Consider the following 21,000-nt stretch of genomic DNA (forward strand, 5'->3'; position numbering starts at 1 on the left):
AACTCTTCACACTGGGCAAAACACTAAGGGTGTGCAACAGCAGCAAGGGGAGCAAGGCAATGAAATCCCCGGGAAAGACCAAAAATACTTTGGGGACAGTGTGGCACCCCATCAGACTCGACTGAAACACATTACTATAGGTCAAAAAACAAACCAGGAATTATTTATAGGTTTTTCCTTTTTTTGTTACTGGCTTTCTTTTTGTTTTGTTGGTTTGGCTTTGCCTGTTTTTTTGCACTTGTTGATGTCTCTGCATGTCTGTCTGTATAAGATAGGTGGGATAAACAATTCGGAGATGAAAACTATGGGACCATTGGTTCGGGGTGGGGGTGGACATGGGAGAGTGGGAGGTGGGAGAAAGGAAGGGGGGCGGTCAACCAGACTAGGCACAAGTGAACTAAAATCAATGGAGAGAAGGGTGTAGGATCCCTAATGGGGTTTAATCAAGGGTAATATAACAAGGAATTACTAAACCCAAATGAAGGCTGAACACGAGAGTGGGACGGGAGGAAAGTGGAAAGAAACAGAGGAATGAACTAGGAGGCAAAGAACATTGGTGGAGGTCTGGATACAGGCATGTGCGTATGTAAATACATAACAAGAGGGAAATCGATCTATGTACTTAGAGCTACATGTTAAGAATTAAGATAGCAGCTGGACATTAGGCCTTGACTCGTATTCCCTCAACACAAGAACACTGTTCTAATAATCCAGCATGCTGTGATGCTCACCTTCCTGACACGATCGCTGAGCACAAAATGGGTGCGTGGGCAGGTATGGTGAAGAAGGTTGATGGTACCCAGCTGTCAAAGGATGTGGCTTCTGGGGTCTTTAAGGCTTGAGGATAGACAAGCAGCCATCTGGCTAAGAGGCAGCAGTGATAACCCTGTTTCACATCCTCTTCTGAATCCAGCCCAAACCTCTGGCAGCTCCCTGGCAATGTACTGCTGCAACCATTATTGGATGATAAATCAGCAAAACTTTACTTGCATATGATAGCAATTTTGTTCTCTTGAGTATTCTGTTGGGTCACCTTTTTTTGGGGGGGGGGTTAATTTTAATTTTAACAATTTATTAGGGGCTCATACAATTCTTATCACAGTTCATACATATACATACATCAATTGTATAAAGCACATCTGTACGGTCTTTGCCCTAATCATTTTTTTCTCCTCTTTTCTTTTTTTACATTTTATTAGGGACCCATACAACTCTTATCACCATCCATACATATACATATATCAATTGTATAAAGCACATCCATACATTCCCTGCCCCTTGGGTCACCTTCTTTGGAATGGGTACAAATATGAATCTCTTCCAGGAAATTAATCAATTAGTCACTGCTGATGTTAGCTGGATCTTAGCTCAAAGCAGAGAATACCAGAAACGTTTTCTTGTTTCATAGCAATGCAAAGGCATTTGATTCTATGGATCATAACCAAACCATGGATAGCTTGCCACAAATGGGAATTCCAGAACACAATTATGGCGTAGACCAGTAAGTGCTTCCAGTGTTCCACCAGCTTGTGGACACATTTCAAGTGGCATTTTATCAGTTCTTGAAGCCTTGTTTTGGGCTAATGCTTTCAATACAGCTTGGATTTCTTGCTTCGGTACCATCATTTCTTGCTCATATGCTATCTTTTGCAATGGTGGAATGTTGAGTAGTTCTTTTGGGTACAGGAACCCTGTGGAGTCTTTTTTTTTTTTTTTTGAAGCCTTCTGCATCGGTTAATATTTTGCACACAAAATCTTACAATATTGAAACTTGCTATTTGAGTTTTTTGTTTCAGATATGTTGAGCATGTTTTTTGTTTTTCTAACTATTAAATGTTTGCACATTTAATTATATTTTACTGTTTTCTTGAGCTGTCATTTTTTGTTCAGCTCTTTGACTCTAGCATTTCTTCTGTTTGCCTTAGCTACACTGTGATCAGAGCAAGTTTGAGTCACTTCTGACATCACTTGATCTTTATTTTTCCCTTTCCTGTCTTCTTAATGAGGGTCTGATCTCCCACAGCTTATCAGATGTTCTCAAAAAGAAAGTGGAATATTCTCAAGGTCATATTTTGGCACTTACGGACTTGCTTTAATTTTCTTCAACTTGAATGTACCTATAAGCATTGATGGTCTATACCAGTCATCCCGTGACCTAATTTTAGCTGCTGATACTGAGCTTCTGAGCTTCCCACAAATGCAGTCATTTCATTTCTGTGTATTACATCTAGAAAACTGTTTGTGTTGGGAAAAAAAGGGGGGGCGGGCTTTGCTATAAACAAGTCATAAGTCTTGCAAAATTCTATCATGAGATCTCAATTCTATCAACCCCACCATATTTTCCAAATACTGTTCCTTCCTTTTTGTTCCAACTTTGCATTCCAGTCGCTAATTATCAATGAATCTTGATTGCATGTTTGATCAGTTTCCAACTTAAGACACTGGTAAAATTCTTTGATTTCTTTATCCCTAGCTTTAGTGGTTAGTGCATAAATCTGAATAGTATTTGTATTGATTGCATTTTTATTCTATCACAGACAACATTGTACTTCAAGATAGATCTTGAAATGCCATTTTGATGAATACTACACCATTCCTCTTGATTGTTTCATCCCCAGTATAGTAAATCATGATTTTCTGATTCAAAATAGCAATACCAGTCCATTTCGGCTTAGTCTGGAAATGGTTAAAATCTATCCACTTTGGGTGATCCTGTTGGTATTTATTTAAGATACCACAGACACCTTTCAGCATCACAGCAACATACAAGCCACCACAATATAACAGCTTCACAGACAAGTGGCAGGAAGGATTGTAGGCCCATGAAAAATGACGATTCATCTTAGTGCAATGTACATCCAGTTTAAGGAACATGGGCACCATCACGAAAGGTCCCGTTAGCACTCTACGCCATCACATTCACCACCCTTGTTGTAGAGGTGACTGACCACTACTGTTTATCTGGCAATTATTATTCTCATATGGGTCTTTGTAGTTTTACTGTATGTGAATGCATTCATATGTATAGTGTTTTAATGTATACTGTATCAGTTATTTTTTATTCAATTTATGTATGTTTACTCATGATGGTAATGTGTAGCTGTTTCACCACTATGTTTCTCTGTGTGCACACAGAATAATCAATTTTGTTGTGAGATTATTTGGGATGTACTAGTTTTTATTGGAATTAATTCTGTAGGACTCCTAGTGAGCTTGTGAGAGCATGTCTAGTGTAAACACATCAGATTTGCTCTCCAAAGGCAGTTTTACCAGTTTACACTACGAACAACAGTATTAGGTTTCTGGCAACTTGGTGTTGCTAGACTATTACTGTCAGTATATGCAATTAGCATAAAAGGTATCTCACAGTTCAAAATATGCATTCACTGATTCAGTAGTTAGTGTGGTCAGGTAGTTTTCCAATGATCACTTGTTCATATCATTTGCCTGTTTTTCTGTTGAGTTTTTGTAGGTTTTTGTTAGGAATTTAGTTGTTTGTGATGATTTATAAAACTGGCAGCCATATTCCTGTTGCACATACCTTCTTTTAGTCTGGGTTTGTACTGTTTTATGTGGTATCTTTTAATGAAAGTTGAGGCTGTCTGCTCCCATAAAGATTTATAGCCTTGAAAATCCTATATAGGGTCAGTATAAAAACAACAAACCAAACCAAATTCACTGGCATCAAGTCACTTCTGACACAGGGCACCACAGGACAGGATAGAACTAACTACCCCTTTGGGCTTCCAAGGCTGTTAACTGCTTACAGGAAGAGAAAGCCACAGCTCCATCAGTATCTCCTGACACAATGGCAGCAATGGGTTCTGATGAATAGACTTACCAGTCTTTCCCTTAAGGACTGTGCTTTTAGTATTTTGGTAATCTTTCCCTATTCTAAAGTAATTGAACACTCATTTTAATCTAAATTTTTTAAAGTTTTGCCTTCCTTCTTTTCTTAAGTCATCTAGGATTTATATGCTTAACTTTTTCTTTTAACTAAACATTATTATCACTTGTTATACAGTACTAAATGAGTAGGCAAGCTATCTAGATCAGACGGTATTATATAAATTCACATGTACGTGGATTGCCATTCCCATCAAGGACATCTGACTCCCATTAACTTACAAATCTGATAAGTTAAAGCATTACTGTGGTTGTGGTAGAACCACTGGCTATTTTTTATGCACCCTTCACTCTGAAGTGTCCCATAAATAATAGTCACCCTAGTTACTGCTTCCTCCTGACTGTAAGATTTGCTGTACTCAAAGAATGAACTTTTACCTACTGTTCCTTGACTCATTTGTATTCATTGTCTATTAAAGAACCTCTGTAGTACATCATGTGCTTTAACTTGAGTACGCACGAAATACAGTGATGTTTTGGCTAGGAGAGATGCACTTGCTCTTTGTAAACTTTCTCTGCAAGTCCACGTCCTGATGTGCCTGTGGAGTATAGCATCTCATCCTTCTGGGTTCTTATAGTGAAAACAGTCCTTGTGCTTGTCAAAAAAAAGGAAGACACAAAAAACTTCAAATCCAAACCTCTTTTTTCATTTGCATCCAGATACACATATACCGAGCACACATAAATAATAGAACCCACAGGAAGTAAACATTTTTAACAAGAAAATCAAGTTAGTGTTATTCCATGATTAACCAAGGATCATGACAATTTTGTGTCCATTAGAACATTACCATCTTTGTCTTTAACTCTTACTCGACCAGATGTATATTTCGTTTCTTGATGACCATTTGCATATACAGTTTTAACAGTGCCGTCTGGATACTCTCGTCTCTTAAATTGGGTGGTATGTAGCTCTCTTTGGCCATTATTAAATTCTATGATTTTGTTGCCATCACTGATTAAAATAAAATTTAGTTTCTTAAGAAATATGTTTTATACAACAGGTGAATTTAAATTTAAAATATACAATGATTTAAAAACAGCGTTTTGAGTCTGATAATTATTTCTTACTCTAGAGTCACCATTTGTTATTTTTTCATGCATAAATACCTTCTTTGCATATTCTTTCCGCAATGCTTTGCTTAGACTAATAGTTGTAATTCTAACATTAGTTACTTACATGCCCATGAAAGCTCATTTTCATAAATTTACTTTTACCTTTTCACCATAAAAAGTTTGTTGAATTTTTACTTTCTGTCTGTTCTTTTGCTTCCTCTTTTGAAGAGGAGAAGCGCTGGTGGCATGGTGGGCTTCCATATACACGGGGCTACTAACAGCCCGCCAGCTGTTCAAAGCCACCAGCCACTCCATGGGAGAAAGATGAGGCTTTCCACTCCTACATGGAATTACAGTCATGGATACCTACAGGGACAGTTCTACCATCCTGTGGGGTCACTACTGAGCTGGAATCGACTTGAAGACAGTAAGTTTGGAGGTTTTAAAAAAGGTGCCGAGCGCAGACTGAAGCTAAAGACTATTTGGCTGCTTGCTCTTTCATGAGTGGGAAAGAGAGCCATATTCCTAAGAGGGTTTGATCTGGTTTTAACTGTTTTCAAGCAGGTAGGACTAGGAAAGATTGTGAAAAATGGCTAATTATACCTAGCTGACTGCTTGATGTGCCTGTTTTGACCTGAACTCCTAAACAGAGGTATAATGTGCAGTTATAAATACAAGACTAGGCCTGGGTTTGGTATGCCCACTTTTGAATGTGTAAGGACAGGTAGTAGGAGTGAGGGATGTGTTTTTTCTACTCTGTTATTTCTCACACAAGTGTTAGATACAAAAGCCACTCTGAGATCCATGGTTTTAAATAGTAAAGCACCTAACTCAGCAGTACTGGCAGCACCTAGGAAACAAAGCTGGAGACTGCAGGGACTAGTAATTGCTCATATGCAAGTTCAGGCTGAAGAAAATGAAAGCGAAGTCTAAGAGAGCCAAAGTAGGCCTTGAGTACCTCCCACCTGAACTTGGAAAGACCACTTCAGGAGATTTGATACAGTGAACACTAATGACTAATAAAAGAATTGGATCATAGAAACTACATGGGTGAAGTATTAGGCTGGGGCAAGGAGATAAGGAATTTAAAGCCATAGGCAAGAGAAGAGAGACCCAGGCAAACACAGTCACCACTGTTGGGCCCATCTTTTTCACAGCCTTCTTGTTCTGCACATTCTGTTTTCAGATAGCTCTAATTATTTATACACAAACACTTGTCCTTTCACAGAATTCCTGATAGAGTTACTTTCAATGTATTGGTTAAAGATATAGCTATCTAAGGGAAAATAATTATCGAGAATGTAAGTCTCAGGAACTTTTCACTTGTCCTGAAAGTGTCAGGGTTAGTTTATTTGTCACTGAAATGTGGAATGTCTTATATATGTTCTATTTTTTAAAACCCATTTGGCAAGAAAAGCTGAATCAGGAAGCTAAATTTAACAAAGTATCTTACCTTTGTACTCTGACAATTGTACCATCTGGAAAAATACTTTCTTCTTGTCCATCAGCAAATAAGTTTTTAATAGTCTGATCAGGAAATGTGATTTCTTTTCTTCCATCTGGGAAATGTTTTTCTGTGTTAGAAAAAATAAAAGTAAAAATAAATAAACAAAAGTATAATTATTTTTTTAAAGAAAAGAAGAATTTTATAAACTAAGAGAAATCAAGTTTTTACCTATTTGTCCACTTGAGAAATGTAGAACTTCTAGTCCTTCTGGATAAGTGGTGTGAGTGGTCTGGGCAGCAGCGTAGTAATAGATCTAGAAAAACACAAAGAGCCAACATAGCTTCTTCTCGCCTTTTAAGGTGACACTGGTAAGCATCCCTGTGTATACGTACCACTCTCTCGTCTGGCATGACCTGCTTCACATCACCATTAAAGAAAGTGACGGTGAGCGTCTTCCCATCAGCACTCACTTCTTTTCGAGTGCCATTTGGAAACAGTATGACATGGCTCCCATCCTTAAAAACCTTTTCTACCTGAAAAACAGAAACCTCGATCATCAGTGTACACGAATTCCTCCTGAAACCACAAGACAAAAATAGCTCCAATTCTCTTAATTGCCGATTATGAAATTTCTCATAGCAAAAAAGTTGAAACTCTCTCAAAAAGCAAAGAATAGTATAATAAATTCCCAACTATCAGCCTGTAGTACTAACACATTACCATATATTGCCAGTTATTGCCCCCAAACTCAGTTTTTGCCAGTTTTTAAAGGCAAATTACAGACATCACTTTAATTGGTAAATAGTTCAAAACTGAAATACTTGTACAATGGAGGGATTTTAAACATAACCAAAAGCATAATCATAATTTAAACTCTTAATTCCTGGGCCACATAATGATCCCCAGGTTGATTTCCCCAAAATGGCTTTTCACAGTTGATTTATTTGAATCACAATCAAAACAAGGCCCAGACAAAACGCTTGGTTGATAAGTCTCTCAAATTTTAATCTCTAATAGTTTCTCCTGCCCCCCCGCCCCACCCCCTCCTTTTAAAATACTAAGGACCTGGGTCATGAACCTGTAGAATGTTCACATTCTGGATCTGGTCGACTGCTTCCCAGGAAGTGGTGCCATTAACATGTTCTGATAACCTCATATTTCCAAAAAAAACTAGATTTAAGGGCTTGATTAAATTCAAGTTGAGTTCTTTTGACAGTACTTTGTAGTTGCTACTGTATGCTGCTTATTGCAGCATTCTTGGAGGAATAGTTTGTGGTGGTTCTATTGGTAATGGGCTTGGGTCTAGTCAAGTTTAAGTAATCTATCAGAAAGTCCTTATTACCCATTCCTCTAATGATCATAGTAAGCAATGATGACTGTTCCTAGACCCTTTATTTCATTAGAGGTTACAAACCAGTGATTTTCTATTCCTTATCTATTTGTTAGCTGGAATTTTTCTAAAACAGAAAAAGAAGAGTCAAAAGCAGGCGCTTCCTGTACAAACTCTACTTGTAACTTCACAGTTTGTAATGGAAGAGCCTAACTGCTTCCTTTTGACTACTCTTGTTCCACCTGTGAACTTTGGCTTTATCATTTCCTTTAATGAATCAAATTAAGGTATTTGAAAAAGTTAATTTTCCATGAATATTAGGGGGTAAAAATTCCTTCATCACCTCCCATTTAACAAATCCCACGTTATGTTCTTGCCTCCTGCTCCTCCTCTTCTGCTAGCCAGGCAGTCTTCCCATTCAAGGACATTTCTAAGAATAAGAACAAAACTGTACAGCCTGCATATGGAAAGAGAGACATCTGACCCAGGACGAATATAAAAAGTCTTCATGAAATTCAGAGTTTAGAATAAACTGAGACTTTAAGTGCCAAGGAGTCCTAAAGGCATCTTAGCTATGTATGGAGTAAATCCAAAGAGTTAAAGAATTGTAATCTTCCTTCTGATTCATCTCAATTTACAACGGGAACTAAGTGGATGTTGTGCACTATGCATTTTTAGGAGTCCAAAGGTTCGAACTAGGTTACACACAAAGTTCTTAATCATAATCAACATTCTTAACCATTTTAGGATTGGAATATTTAAACTTAATTTTATCCATGCTTTTTATTTTTTTTGCAGCATCCACTTTTATTTTTTAAAAAATGTTTTTAACCTTTCCATCAGGATAACTGATTTCTCCCTGAATTTTCTCTTTTTCATCCTCTTCTTTATATCCAGGATCTGGGAATTTCATGGGTTCAAATGGCTCCCTGGTTGAAGTAGCCTATAAAGAAAGAATCCCTCAGGACAAGCCAAACTCTCATATCGTAGTGTTATAGAACTAGTGCTTTGTGTTAAATATACATGCTTCAGAAATTTAAGATAATCAAGGTCATACCTGATAAAAGTTCTTTTCATTTTTTAAAAATAAATCTAATTTACCTTATCATTTAGAAATATTTTAAAAAGATTTACTTGTCCCATGTCGAAATTGCCTAAATCACAAGGAAGTATTGACTTTGGTCTTTGAGATGGATTGCCTGTTGGAATATAATTTTCAGAGTTAGATTTAATTGAAAAATTTACTAGTTTGACCAAATTTTTATTTTGTGAATTACTTCGTTTTACCCATTATTTAAAGAAGTCAAAATTTTTCTTTGTCAATTTGTAGGGGTTCTTCATTATTTAAATCCAAATTAGTTGGGTTTCTATATATCAGCACTGAGTATTCTGAAAAGGAAACCAAGAACTCCCAATTTATTTATGTTACCACCTCAGGTCAGTAAGAAAGAAAAGCAACACCTAGGAATAAATTTAACCAAGGAAGTGAAATACTTGTACAATGATAGGTACATAGACTAGAGAACCTAGACATAAATCCATTCACCTACAGAAAACTGGTCTTTGAAAAAAAATTTTATATAGATATATATATATGTAAAATGGGAAAGTCTCTTCAACGAATGATGCTGGCAAAATTGGATTTTCATCTATGAAAGGATGAAATGGGAGCCATATCTCACCCATGTACAAAACACAAACTCAAGATGGATCAGAGACCTAAATATCTATCTCAGAACTATCCATCAATGAAAAAATAAATAAGGACCCCCTACTACAGGATATAGACACGCTATCAAGTATATGACCAAGGAAATACAGTAGATGACAAAAAATATGATGAGGACCCAAGACACCATGTGCAGCAAAAGACTTCATTAAAAGAGCTGAAAAAGAACCCACGGAGTGGTAAAAAAAAAAATCTTTGAAACAACACAATGGACAAAGGGCAGATCTCTAAGTAGTGTAGAAACTGCGACATGTCACTAAGAAACAAACAGCCCAATTAAAAAGTGGGCAAAGAACATGAACAGACAGTGCACCAAAAATAGCATCCAAATGGCTGCAACATGACCTAGCCATCTGAGATCCAATTCAAAGCAATGATGAGATACCACCTTATACCAACAATGACAGCCAAGTTCAAAGGACTGGAAAACAGATGCCTGGACAGAGTATGAAGAAACTGGAACCCTTACACACTGCTGTTGGGTCTGTAAATATGTACAACATTGTGGAAAGCAAAATGGCACTACCTAAACCAACTGGCAGTAGAAATCTCACGCAATCCAGCAATACTTCTGCTGCTTCTATACCCTAAAGAAGTAAGAGCCATACCAAGAACAGACAGATGCACACCATGTTTACTGTGGCACTGTTCAAAATAGCAAGAAGCTGGAAACAGCCCAAATATCCAGCCGTAGAAAAATGGTTAAAGATGTTTCGGAACTTAGACACAGTGGAATACTACACTGACAACACTAATAAACCCAGAAAGTACCCATGACATGGATGGACCTGGAGATTATTAGGCTGAGGAAGTTAGTCAATCACAAAAGAAATAAGTAAACCTGCTCTGAGACCACTACTATAAAGATAAAAACCAAGACATACAAAGGGAACAAGCGTTAGTGGCTGCCAAGGAGGGAAGATGGAACATCGGGCTAGAGGGTTGTCAGGCGTTAACTCTGGTGCCTGGAACGATGGAGGGCCATGAAGGAAAGGAGAAACTACTAGGAGGAGGTGAGGTAGACCACTGGGGGACGAGAGTGATGAGTGGTTTGAACTGTTGATTACAGAGCTGATGGCCTGAAAGATAACCCCCACCTAAAATTCACAATTAAAAAAATCTTTAAAAAATAAAATGGAATGCATAAAGATCAATATCCCATGTATTAGTGAGTTCTAAATGAAAAAGCGGTAACCATTTTGAATCAATTAAGTACTGTATATACTCGAGTATAAGCTGAGTTTTTCAGCACATTTTTATGCCGTTTTTGGGGCAAAATTAGGTGCTATGGCTGATATTCGGGTTGGCTTATACTCGAGTATATATGGTACTTTTCTGTGCCAAGAATGACAAATTGTACCAAATTCATCTTCAAAATGAACATTTCAAGATCTTGAGGTACAATGCTGACCATTGTTATAAAAGCCAAAAAGAATCAGGAAAAGGTTTTCATACCAAAAGAAACCAGGGATAAGAAGGGAAAGGGAAGGGGTAGCAACTGGCTAGAGCTATGGTTCTCAACCTGTGGGTCATGACCCCTTTCACAGAGGTTGCCATTGGAAAATATATTTACGATGGTCTTAGGAACCAAGACACAAGTCCTCTATCTGTCTCCAGGCGAGTCCGCCCTCATGCAGATATGCTGATCTGGTGAGAAAGAAGCTATCTCAACCTTCGCACTGCCGCTGGTGTTTTATGCATACTGTCGCAAAATGTAGCAATGTAGTTTACTGTTGTTATATTACAACTATTACCCATGCTACACCATGCTTCAAGACAAAATTTCATTTAGTTGTCATTAGAAAGAAATACTTCACAATATATAATGTTGAATTTGTAACAAAGAAAATATATCCTGCGTATCAGATATTTACATTACAATTCATAACAGTAGCAAATTACAGTTATGAAGTAGCAATGAAAATAGTGTTATGGTTGGGGGTCACCACAACATGAGGAACTGTATGAAAGGGTGGCCGCATTAAGAAGGTTGAGAACCACTGGGCTAGAGAGTAGACAAAGTGTTAACTTGGGCAGAGGAGAAGGTAATAGACTAAGGTGACCAGATTTTTACATTGGTAAAATGGGACACCATTGACGGGGGTGGGGGGGGGGGGTTCTTGATGAAAAATTTGGTCTATATGGAGCAACAAAAATTTTCATAGAATTCAAAAATAGTAATATTTTTTGAATTTCAACATAAGTACACTTTACAAATATACAATAAAATTATAGTATTTTATTCTTTGGCATATTTCTCATTTGAATTTTTTTAGTAGATTGCTGTCATTTAAAAGGTCATGAAACTTTTCACAAGAATTTGTTAAATTATATTTCACACATAAAATGGCTTTCAAAGTCTCAACACTTAATTGTGATTTTTTTTCTGATGTCCACACTTTATTTACCGTAGAAAAAACACGTTCAGTCGCAGCATTAGTTCCTGGTAAGGACAGCACGTATTCCACAATTTTTAGTGCATTTGTATAGAACATGGTTTGTTTCAAAATGATGAAATATTTCTAACCATTTGTTCTCTATTGTGATTTCTGCTGATGCCGAAGATTCAACCTTTTCCTTATCAATATATTTTTAATAATGATATTTCATTAAAAAGATCACTTTCAGAAATATTACTATATGGGAAATTTTGAGTAATATGATCGAATGATTTTTGCACATCATTCTAATTTCTTGTTTTAATGTAAAACCCAATGAAAATGTTCAATATCATTGTAATGTACCATTCACTCTTCTAAATCTATGCAGTTACTATAGAACTTTTTAACGTGATTCATGATATCTGCACGATTTATTGCACCTTGTTCTTCTAGCTAGCTTATACTATTAAGAATAGTTAACGAAAATTATTTTCTAACCGCTCTTGACACTGAAATTTTAAATTATTAACTTCATTTGCTACTTCGATTACCGAAATTTTGTCACCTTCAATAAGTTTTTTTTTAGCATTATTTCAATAAGTTTTATAGCATTTTGAAAAAGAGCTGCTTGATTGTGTATAAACTCTAACCAAATTTTTTAAGATTTCTTTTTCAAAAAACTGTTCTAAAATTCTAGGGCATTTATCATGTGATAGAAAGGAGGATTTCAGAGGATCGTATACTTTCAAAATTCTTTAGACAGCTGGCAAAAGAGCTAACCATGTTTTACTGTATCCAAGTATTTTCTGATGTTCGACTTCCGCAGTTTCACAAAATTCTTTTAAGCAGATCAACGCGCACAGTGTATACATAGAAATAAGAATATATTTTGATATTTTCCACATCTACGGGCAACAAATCAACATTCCCTAGCTTGTCAGGCATTCTTTCCAAAAATCGGGACTTTTTAAAAATGTTGCGTGACGCGGGACAAATTGTTAAAAATCGGGATGTCTGGTCACCTTATAATAGACACAAGGGGGAGACAGGAGGAGAATAAAGTTGGCGGTGAGGGGGGGGGGGACAGGCAAAGGTGAGGGGAACAAGGCAAGTCATTGGGAGGCTTGATAAACTGTTTAAGCCAAAACTGATGACCTAATATGTAAATAAAAGTTCATAGAAGAAAATGGTTAACAAAGATTTCTTAACATTGTTAAAACATAAACCATAAAGGGAAAGATTGATAAAACGGAAGGCATGTGCAGAAAGAGCAAAAACTGAACATCTAAACCCAAATTTGGAGAAAATATAAGCAATGCTTTTAACCGATAAAGGACTCCTAGGCAGAATAAATAATTCACTTCAAGAAACAAACACATGCATTACAAAACGTCAAAGTTGTACTGGCTAGGTACAGAAAATTCACAGAAGACAAAACCTAAATAACACACCCCCTTCCCAGGAAGCAGGGAAAGAAAGGCCTATCCAAATACACCGACTCAGCATTTCGCAGCCACCCGATTGGCCAAACATGTCAAGTCTGACCCTATATCAAGTGTTGACAAATACCTCTTAATATGCTGATTTTAAAACTGGTCAAAGCCCTTTGCGGAACAATGGCAAAACCTTCCAAGCAAAGTTGTCAACATCCTGCTCAGAGGTTAGCGTGTTCTGCAAGACTTACTCCTCATTACTGTGAGGAACTAGACCCCTGAGTGTCTTGCAACAGGAAAACTTAACTAAAAAATATACTATGGAATCCACAGTTATGAAGATTAATAAATCAGATTTCACTTGGAATGATGTTGCTAAGTCTTTAAATGCTGAGAAAAAGATTGAAGGATGCATTTAGTATAAAACAATGGTGATTAATGGGCATAATAAGAATAAAAACAAGTACAGGGAATGCTAGGGTAGAAATTAACTGTGAGGAATAAGATACTCATGGGCTCCATATTTATGTTTTGACTTCTTAAACTGGGTATTAAGTTCTTTATATTCCTGATAAAAGTCATCAAAAAAAGATTATGGACCATCTCCTACCTGGTGTCGGCAAATAGTTTTTCTTGCATTTTTCTACCTGGGTTCCTGAAGAAACTTGACTTTTTTGAAAGCAAATTGCTGGGTTCTGTAATATGAGATCATTTAGAATCTAAGAGTTGGTCTACATATTAGTACAATGAATAAAACTAACAACTTAGTTAATGATCAATGTGTTTTAAGTTTCAACATGTATGCTGTTTTCAGTTGTCACTACAAAATACAGGTTCTTCCTATTAGGAAACCACTCATAGCCAAAACCAGCATAAAGTGAAGAAGCAATTACCAATAATCCATGTAGGAAAAGTTTTTGTTAAGTGTTAGGCTGTTAACCACAAAATTAGTGGTTCAAACTTCACAGCTGTTCCTTGGGAGAAAGTGTAAAGAGTTACAGTCTCAGAACCCCAAAGGGGCAGTTCCACTCTGTCCTGCAGGGTCGCTAGGAGTCAGATTCAACTGGATGGCAATGGGTTTGGTTGCATTTAACTGAAAGTGGACCCTTAATGCAGCTCAGGAATCAGACTAAATTTCCCCATCTGTTTGCTTTTTCACTTCGTACACGATCACACACTTTCTCCCGTCTCCTCCAGCTCATTCTCAGTGAATGACTGTTTCCTACATCAATGAGAAAGATGAAACAACTGGGAAATTCTACAGGCTGCCACCATCCACCTAGTATACGCTCCACCTTCTAACAACCCTAAGCCAAAGCTGCTGCAGTGTCTCTGTCATATGACAGTAATGAGGCCACTCAGGTGAAACCAAGACATTTGTAATCCAGATACGTGAATGGATTGGGGGCTTGCACTTAATTCTAGCCCCAAGCTAAGAACAATTAGTTCTTATGACAAGGCCCTGCTTGATGCTCGCCCACATGAAGAGATCACTGAAGATAAGCATGCTACAGCAAAGTGTGGTGACGACAGCAGATGATGCCCAACTATCAAAAAGAATAGCATCTGGAGTCTTACAGGTTTGTCTTCCAACAAGTAGCTATTAAGTGAGGTGTCAAGTTAAGTCCACAAGGATGCACACCAGCCTGTGTGATCCAAGGATTTTATTAAAATCCAAATTCAATGGAAGAAATGCTATCAGAGTTGCAAAGGGTTATGGATGGCAGCGGAAGCCCACATCCCCTCTGACCACCATCAAGGGATGCGCAGCTTCCTATCAGAGCACTGTAAACTCGATGATGGCAAAGGCAGTTCAGTTACCATGTAATGTCTTATCGTTTGATCCCCTTTTGACCCATTTAAAGTTGTTTCATATAAGCACGGATTGAGCCTCCCGTAAATCCCCTCTGGCCATGGACCAGGTATGTGTAGTTTTGCAGGCATGCAGAGAGCAATGGAAAGTGGACTGTGGCAAAACCAGTTGTTCGGTTGAAATCTACCTCCCTTTGCCCATTTTAAAGAAGTTCTTATTTTTTATGTTTCCTGTTTTCTTTTCAATAGGTCATTCTCTGATTTTGTTGGTGTTGGGGTTGTGTTTGTTTGGTGCTTACTGGTTTTATTCATTATATGAAATTCATCATGGGTAGATGTATAGAGCTAGTAACTGGATTAATGGATTATTGGTAACGGAGCAGGGAGGTTGGGGGGAAAGGATGAGCTGGTAGCAGTGGGTTCAGGAAGGAAGAAAATGTTCTGAAACTGATTGTGGTGATGATTGTGCAACTCTTTATAACTATTGAACTACATAATGTGTGAATTATGTCAAAACTATTCAAATGAATTTTTAAAATAATAAAACCGCTCCCCGTGATCTAAATTTCAGGAAGGAAAAAAAAACAAACCAAAAAACCAGGCCTGCTGCCATCAAGATCCTGATACACTGCAGCGCTATACTACAGAGTAGAACTGTTCCCATATTCCAACGCTGTAACCTTTCCAGATGCACTTTCTCTTGCAGAGTGGCTGGTGGATTTGAACTCCCAACCAAGTACTTTAAGCACTGTGCCACTACAGCTCTTCTAACTTCTATTACTAGGGATGAATTGTCCATATGCCTCAGAAGGCTAATTCCTGTATTTATTCACTAGATTCCATCCTTACTGCTCAGAGGCATTGCTTTAACAATTCTCCTTGCTTTCTCCTCATTCAATCCTACTCACTTTCCCATCTGGAAAAACACACACAAAAAAAATGCTTCTCCTGCCAACCACTACTCCCCATTATCACATATTTACAATACTGTAAACCTACCTCAAAGAACTAATAGTTTCTATTTTCTCCTCCTCTCTTTGGTCAATACTAATCAGGCTTTCCTCTGCAACACCCCACTAGGCTAAAAACTGTGCTTTTAAGTCATTCTTGACTCCTCTCTTGCTGTCAAATCCATTTCATCCAATTCACGAGCCCCCCCCCCACTGCTCCTCTAACCCACGCTATTAGCATCTCTGCTCTCAATGACCACACTAGTCCCAGAGCTCATACTGACTGTATAAGCTTAAAACTATCCCCCTACATCTATATAACAGCTATAGGGTGAACTGACTAAATCAAAATGTATAGGGTACTCCTTTATTTTATTCAAAGCCCTCCAGTGGCTTTCCGTTTGACTTCTCACAATCATCTCTGACCTCCACTTCCTCTACCCTGTTAAAGCTCTAACCCCACTCTCCTCCTACCACTGGCCCCATTCACTCCGCCCCGCCTACACTAGCCTCCTTGCTATGCCTCAAACCCACCAGGTAGCCTACTGACATGGGGCCTTCGTGCCTGCTGCTCCACCTACAATCACACTCTTCAGCCAGGGGCCAGCATGGCTTCCGTACTCATTTCCTTCAGCTCATTATTCAAATAGCACTTTTTGAGGAAGGCCTTCCGTAGTCATCCTCTTTAAATTAGACCCCTTCCTGGCTTTTTCTCCATAGTAGTCTTTCTCCACTAGAACATAGGTTCCCTGAGGACAAGGAATTTTGTCTGTTTTTCTCAGTGGTATTATCTCCATGCCTAAAACCATGTCTGGCACATAATCATTGCTAACATAGAAGAATGGAAGACCAATTACTTGATTTTAAAAGGTCACCTGCATGTGACTTTCTACAAAAACCTACCTTGACCTATTTTAATTGAGATGAATTGCTTATTGTCATATCCACCTTCTATAAACATTACAAAACATATTTTAACAGATTATACTACCTGTATAGCAATGCTCCCACAGTTTTCACCTCGACCCGTGATGTGACGAACCCACTGAGCCTCTAAACTTACCACAGACTCATCTTTTCTCACAGGAGCCGTGCACGGGTCTGCCTTTAGGTTGCTTTCAATAGCTTCTGCCCTTTTCCACGCGTCTAGCCGAAATCTTTCCATCACTTTTATTTCCTCTCGAAGGTCCGTGTTCTCTTTGACTAGCATTTCTATCTGGCTCCTAAGGCGACTATGTGTGCTTGACCATTTTGCTTCTTTTCTTTTCAGATCTTCCTGTAAATCTGCTATCTGCTGTTTTAAAGCCTCCAGAGGGCGGGGAAAGGACAAAAATTAAAACCATGTCATACCCAAATACAACTACATCAATGAAACAGAATAGTCAGCCCCAGCAGATTCTATAACATAGGCTAAAGGAAATGTCACTGATCATACAAAGAAGGCCCAGTCAGTGACATCTCAGGAACATCAAATGTTCCAGGAGAGAGAGGGAAGGAATCACTTTAGAGCCTCACGTCACACCACACCATACCACACCACACCACACCACAGCACACCACAGCACACCACACCACCCCACAGCACAGCACACCACAGCACACCACACCACACCACACAACTAACTCCAGCAGACAGACATCGCTGTGGAGCCCGATGCAATAATACTGCCGTGAGCTAGTAATGATCTTCACGAAGATGTGGAGAAAAGGAAAAGGATGAATGGGAGACATACAATGACAATTAACAGGAAGTGACGACTAATTGAAGGAAGTGTTGAGGTATCAAGAAAAAGAAATAATTCTGTATTCCAAACTAGCTGTTCTAAAAACTGATTGTTTCAAATGCACAAGAAACAACAGGTTTTAAATAAGTTGCTTTAAATCATATGTTTCCAAATGTATTTGGCCTACCACCCTTTTTCGGGGAGGAGGGGGGACGACTATGCAGTGGCCCCTGGCAAAGTAATGAAATGAAAAGATAGGTGTATTGCTGAATGGCAAACTGATCTGCTCTGTAAGCCCCCACCTACTTCACACAAGAAAAAGTTTAGAAAATCAAAGTAGAGTGTCACCATGAGAAACTGCTAAGAAGCCCGGGTAAGTAAATAGTTGGCTTACCTGCATTTCTTCCCGCTCCTTTTTATCTGGCAGAGATCTTGCAGCTGTAGCATACTTCTCAAACACTTTGCGTTCCTTCTGGAGCTTCCTCGTTTCCTCCTTTTTAAACTCTTCTATTCGAGCCAATTCTTTTACTTTCTGTTGTTCAAAGTCAGCAATTTCTCTCCTAAAATAACCATGTTATCCCCTTGGGTAACCATTTCAATAATCATCCAAAAGTGGTCTCAAATGAAAACCGTGCGCAGCCTGACTTCAAGACGCTCCCAAGGTTGATGGGTCTACTTTCACTATTGATGACTAAAGTAGCTACCAATTCACACACTCAGATGTACTGAGCTCCTACTATCAATGCAGCACTGTGTTAGGTAATGGAGAAATGACAGTGAAAAAGGCCCACTTGCCCCCATGATTCTGACAATATAAAAACAACCACGATAACATGAAAAAAATAATTTACAGAGTATTAAGGGTTATTGAGGGAAAGAGGGTGGGGAAGAAGAGGAAATTAGCTGATGCCAAGGGCTCAAGTAGAAAGAAAATGTTTTGAAAACGATGATGGAAATGTGTACAAATGTGCTTCACGAAATCGATGGATGGATGGATGGATGGATTGTGATAAGAACTGTGCGAGACCCCCAATAAAATGATTTTTTAAGATAAATAAGATAAAAAAGGAATGAAATACCAATACATGCTACAAATTGGATAAACCTTGAAAATATTATTCCAACTCAAAGACGCCAGATACAAAAGGTCACACATTATGTGACTGCTAATCTATGAACTATTCAGAATAAGAAAATCCAAGGAGATTGAATACAGACTTGTGACTGCCAGCAGATGAGGAGAGAGAGGAATGGAGAGTGAATATTTAAAGAATAGAGGGCTAATAATAAAGTTCTGAGACTAAACAGGTGGTGGCAATTGTACAATGTTGTATATGTACTAAATTTGGATGTCACATAAATTTATCCTTATTTTTAAAAAAAGAAAGAGACACAGCAAGTGCCTATATAACAATTCCCAACGAGATTTGGGGCAACAATTTATCATCAAAGGTAATAGTATTACTGCAACAAAATATTTGACCATTCTAAATAAGCGAAGTAGGTAGGAGCTAAATAAATAGCTTCATAAGTTCTTTGCTACCCAATAAAATCATTAGGGAAAAATACTATCATTACCCATCCAGGAAATGCAAATCAAAACCATGAGCTACCACCTTATACAAACAAAACAGACCAATTTTTTTAAAATGCTGGCGAAGGTGCAGGGAGATTGGGACTCTCATACATTGCTGGTAGGTCTTATGTATGTACAACCAGCGTGGAAAGTGATACACTGCTACCGCAAAATACGGGGACTACAAACCCCATATGATCCAGCAATACCTCTGCTGGAACTATATCCAAAATTGGAGTCATGAGACAAGCATTAACCCATGTTCCTCACAACACTGAAGAACAGATAGAAGTTGGGACAGCCCAAGTACCCAGCAGTAGAATAATGAAGCTAGTGCATACACAAAACAGAATACCATGCATCACTTTAAAAAAAGAGGGATAATATAATTTATAAATTATCAAGGGTTCACGGGGCAAAGGGAGTGGGGAGGGAAGGGGGAAAATGAGAAGTTGATATTAGGGGCTCAAGTAGAAGGCAAATGTCTTTAGAATGATGATGGCAACAAAGGTACAAATGTGCTTGACATAATGATGGATGGATGGATTGTAAGAATTCAACGAGCTGCTGCTGTTGTTTTATTTTGTTGCTTGGTTTTGTTCTGTCTTGTTTTTGTGCATGTTATTATCTCTGCAGGTCTGTCTAAATAAGATAGGCTAGATGAACAATCTGTAGGAGAAAACAACAGGAAACAATTCTGGGGGGACATGGGAGAGGGGAGGTGGGCGGAAAGGTAATGTTAACAAACCCAGGGACAAGGGAACAACAAGTGATCCAAATTGGTGGTGAGGAGGTTGTAGGAGGCCTGGTAGGGCATGATCAGGGTAATGTAACTGAGATGAATTACTGTAACCCAAATGAAGACTGAGCATGATAGTGGGACAAGAGGAAAGTCAAAGGAAAGCGGAAAGAGCTAGGAGGGAAAGGGCATTTATAGAGGCATGTACATATGTAAATATACTTATTTAAATAAAGGAATGTACATATGTAAATATATATGATGATGGGGAAATAGATCTATGTGCATATATGTATAGGTTCAGTATTAAGGTAGCAAGTGGACACTGGGCCTCCACTCAAGTACTCCCTCAATGAAAGAATACTTTGTTCTACTAAACTGGCATTTCATGATGCTCACCTTCCCAACACAATCACTAAAGAAAAATCGGGTGAATAAGCAAATATGGTGAAGAAAGCTAATGGTGCCCGGCTATCAGAAGATATAGCGTCGGGTCTGAAAGGCTTGAAGGTAAACAAGCGTCCACTAGCTCAGAAGCAACAAAGCCCACATGGAAGCACACCAGTCTGTGCAATCACGAGGTGTTGAAGAAATCAGGTATCAGGCAAAGCCCATCTGTAGGACAATGGACATCCCCTTATGAAAGGGTTGTGGGGAGGAGACGAGCCAGTCAGGGTGCAGTGTAGCAATGTAGAAACATACAATTTTCCTCTAGTTCCTAAATGCTTCCTCCCCACCCACTATCATGATCCCAATTCTACCTTACCAAAATCTGCCTAAACCAGAGGATGTACACTGGTACAGAAAGGAAATGGAAACACGGAATCCAGGGCGGGTGATCCCTTCAGGCCCAGTGGTGAGCATGGCAATACAGGAGGGTGGAGGGAGGGTGGGTTGGAAAGGGGGAACTGATTACA

At 38.4% G+C, this 21,000-nt stretch overlaps 1 protein-coding gene across 2 annotated transcripts in view; it reads right to left on the bottom strand.

Annotated features, from left to right (window-relative positions):
- Nucleotides 1-1,051: 1,051 nt before the first annotated feature.
- The window catches only part of CPAP (centrosome assembly and centriole elongation protein), a 39,887-nt gene continuing 19,938 nt past the window's right edge, over nt 1,052-21,000 (bottom strand). Inside the window, exons 8-16 of one of the 2 annotated variants that reach the window (XM_075562871.1) lie at nt 18,163-18,328; nt 17,108-17,350; nt 13,893-13,977; nt 8,841-8,938; nt 8,572-8,682; nt 6,802-6,942; nt 6,638-6,722; nt 6,416-6,536; nt 1,052-4,861 (exon numbers count right to left, since the gene is read on the bottom strand). In XM_075562871.1, the coding sequence (XP_075418986.1) occupies nt 4,666-4,861; nt 6,416-6,536; nt 6,638-6,722; nt 6,802-6,942; nt 8,572-8,682; nt 8,841-8,938; nt 13,893-13,977; nt 17,108-17,350; nt 18,163-18,328 (1,246 nt within the window). In that variant the 3' untranslated portion in view covers nt 1,052-4,665. The remainder of the gene's footprint in view (nt 4,862-6,415; nt 6,537-6,637; nt 6,723-6,801; nt 6,943-8,571; nt 8,683-8,840; nt 8,939-13,892; nt 13,978-17,107; nt 17,351-18,162; nt 18,329-21,000) is intronic. The other variant, XM_075562872.1, reaches the window with a different exon arrangement.

Source organism: Tenrec ecaudatus, chromosome 11 (assembly GCF_050624435.1).
Source record: "Tenrec ecaudatus isolate mTenEca1 chromosome 11, mTenEca1.hap1, whole genome shotgun sequence".
Lineage (NCBI taxonomy): Eukaryota > Metazoa > Chordata > Mammalia > Afrosoricida > Tenrecidae > Tenrec > Tenrec ecaudatus.